This window comes from Elephas maximus, chromosome 2 (assembly GCF_024166365.1).
Source record: "Elephas maximus indicus isolate mEleMax1 chromosome 2, mEleMax1 primary haplotype, whole genome shotgun sequence".
NCBI classification, from domain to species: domain Eukaryota; kingdom Metazoa; phylum Chordata; class Mammalia; order Proboscidea; family Elephantidae; genus Elephas; species Elephas maximus.
The window spans coordinates 199,397,039-199,400,464 of NC_064820.1; the positions used below are offsets into that span (position 1 = coordinate 199,397,039).

Genomic DNA, 3,426 nt, shown 5'->3' on the forward strand with positions numbered 1-3,426 from the left:
ATTAAACTGGACAGACAAAGAAGGAAAGAGGAAGAGCGTGAGGGGAGATATGTTATGGAAGAAATAACCATGCCTTTATGAGAAAATAATAAGTTAAGCATATTAGTGTATTGTGAGGCTCGATGAAATTTGAGTTTAAAGATAAGAACATTCTACTGTGCAGCCTCTTCCACATTTTAAATTAGGGGTAGGTGTCAGAAGACAACCAGTACTTGATGATTATTAAACTGATCCTGTGTGCAAGATAGAAATGGGCAGGGACAGACAGGAGACAGTGAGCTCTACCATGAGGCTGTTACTATGTTCAGACTGAGTTGGTCAGTGTCAGGACCCAGTCAGAAAGGAGCTGGTGATGAGGACAAAGTACTGACTAGCCATGAGAGTGGAACATATTGAGAAAGGAGTAGAATGAAAGGCAAGTCGGCCAGTTAGGGGAGAAGGATTGACGACTGACCACTGGTGATTTATGTGAGTACTCTCTGGACATGAAGACTTGTGACTTATTAGCACATGTCAGCCTTATATTTAAACATATGCGATCATGATGTGGGAATATCACTAATTAGAGGATTATCCATGATGGGATATTGCACCTGACTGAGCCTCTGTTTCTCTGTTTGAAAAATGTGGAAATACATGACTTCCAAGAGCCCTCTCAGCTCTAAAATTTTCTAATTCTAGATTCTTGGCGAAACTAATCTCCTGATAATTAGTTTTCTTAGGGATCCCTTCATATCATAATTCCTCAGGCTGTAGATGAAGGGATTAACCAAGGGTGTCACCACTGTGAAAATGACTGTGGCCACTGTGTCCTGTACTGAGTAGGAGGATGAAGGGTGCATATAGACCCCCAGAATTGCACCATAGAAGAGGGAGACAACAGTGAGGTGGGATCCACATGTGGATAGGGCTTTTCTTATTGCTTGAATAGATGGAAATTTCAATACATTAGAGAATATGTAGGCATATGAAACAGTAATACATGTAAATGGGGTAATAGACATCAGTCCACCTGCAGTGGATATCATCAACTCATTGATAAAAGTATCCGAACAAGAAAGCTTTAGAATGGCATAGGGGTCACAGAAAAAGTGGTGTACAGCATTATTGGAGCAAAACATGAGTTGGACCATGAGAAGTGTGTGTAAGAGAGCATGCATATTTATAATGATCCATGATACGGCCACCAGAAGGACACAGAGTTTGGGCCTCATGACCATGCTGTAGTGGAGTGGGGAACAGATGGCAACATAACGGTCATAGGCCATCACGCTCAGAAGGAAACCATCCATATTGATGAAAGTGATGAAGAAGTAGATCTGGATCATACATTCCACATAAGAGATAGACTCATTTCCCAACATGTGATTCACTAGCATCTTGGGGGTTGTGACTGATGAAAAGCAGATGTCGACACAGGACAGATTAGCTAAAAAGAAGTACATGGGCTTATGGAGAGGACTGTCACAGGTGATGGCCAAGGTGGTGAGAAAGTTCCCAGTGATAGTAACCAGGTACATCCACATGAACATCCCAAAGAGGATCTTTTCCTGCTCTGGCTCCCCAGAGAGTCCCAGGAGAAGGAATTCTGTGACTCTAGTCTGGTTTTCTCTGTCCATGACTGTAGGGAGAAAATGTGATTAAAAATAAAGCTAAAGATTTAACTAATTGGACTCCATCTATTGTTTAGAGATTCTAATTTTTTAAGAACACTGAGATCCAAGGTTTATTTCTTAATATCATTTCAAATATAAAATTAAAAGAGACTGTTGATAATATGTCATTATTTGAGCAAATTTTATGGGACTGTTTTTGTCATTGAGAATTAACTCACATTTGATAATATTATGAAGTTAGCTTTACTGAAATAAATAGCTGGTTAATTTCCACAATGTTTAATTATCTTTTGTTATATACAGTTTAACTCAAACTTCACTAACATTTACTGAATATCTAGTATGTAGAAAGTACTTTTACATACACTATATCTTTTGATTCTATGAATAATGAATTGCATTATTCATAGCTGAGGAAAAAGATAAGGAATCAGAGATGAAGAAACTGAGATTCAGAGAGATTAGGTGATATAGCAAAATTGACAGAACCAATAATATTTACAGTTCTAAAATAGCTAACATGTTCTTTTCTTCAAATTCCACACTGACTTTGCCCCAGATTTTGAGTAGCTACCATTTATTGAGAATATAACCATGCCAGGCACTGTGGTCCTGCTTACATTCATTTTCTAATTTTATCCTTATTTGCAAGTTAACAAATGATTAGCCTTATTTAACAGAAGGGAAAACTGAAGCAGAGATTTCGCGATTTGTCCAAGATCATAAAATTCTTTTACTGGAATAAAATGCTGCTTTATACAACTCACCCAAATTCATTCTGGGTCTCTCTTCCACTTTCTTAGCCTTATTCTACTTTTAGGCTTTGAAAGATTTTCCTGGTGGTTTGTCCTTAACCTTAAAACTGCACAGCATCAAAATGTCCTTGTACTAGTTTGCAGTTATTGACTTGGTTGAGGTAAGCCTGCTGGTGAGGTTGCTATGCTCAGCATTTTGCTAAGAGACTTCTTTTTTCCCTTTTCCTGGCCAAAGTAAGAAAATCAATTAGGTGTGGTACTCTGCATTATTTTTAGAATGGGAAGAAGAGATTCCTGAAGGGTAAAATTAGGGGGAATATCTAAACAATAACCCCATTGTTGTTGTATGCTGTCAAATTGATTCCAACTCATAGCAACCCTATAGGAGAGTAGAATTGCCCCTTAGGGTTTCCTAGGCTGTAATCTTTATGGGAGAAGATCGCCAGGTCTTTACTCACACAGAGCAGCTGGTGGGTTCTAATCGCCTATCTTTTGGTTAGTTAGCATTATTAAAATTGATTTCTTAAATCAGTACAAGCAGGAGGAGTCAGATAAAGTATTTTAGATGCAGTAGCTCTGAAAGAATTCACAATACTAGGATAGCAGAGAGGAGAGAAGATGGCATTCCTGGTAAGAGCAATGACTTGGTGTAAAGAGAGGAGAAAGGGAAAGGATAATGACACGTGAAGAAGCTTAACTGGCTGGTCAAGCAATTTCAGGCAATAGATTATAGGAGGTACATAATATAGGGACTGTGAACTATCCTAGTATTTTGAGAGTTAAGTTAGTAAAATCAATGTAAAATTGCTGAAATCTGAAGTCATTTTTGCAAAAATTATCTCACAGGCTAAAAGGTTGAAAAGCTATACTAGACTGTAGCCAAATCTATTGGAGGAAGTTAGTTTAGAAGAAGAATGACTAACCAAATGTAGAAATTGGGGGCCGGGGCCTTATAGAGGAAAAGCCACAGCAATATTTTTGTAGACTTTTCCATTGTGCCCCAAACAGCAGATGTGAATATTTTGGTCTTAATGGCAGGTTTTTCTCTTAGTCGA

General features: G+C 38.2%; 1 protein-coding gene across 1 annotated transcript; it reads right to left on the bottom strand.

Moving 5' to 3' along the window:
* Positions 1–677: 677 nt before the first annotated feature.
* On the bottom strand, positions 678–1,619 carry LOC126070356 (olfactory receptor 1361-like). Its single transcript, XM_049874486.1, has one exon. It carries the CDS (start codon positions 1,617–1,619, stop codon positions 678–680), a length of 942 nt encoding a protein of 313 aa, XP_049730443.1.
* Positions 1,620–3,426: the final 1,807 nt, after the last annotated feature.

Bases quoted from the DNA above. Each gene is read 5' to 3' on its own strand.
- LOC126070356 (XM_049874486.1), bottom strand. From the start codon at position 1,619: ATGGACAGAGAAAACCAGACTAGAGTCACAGAATTCCTTCTCCTGGGA.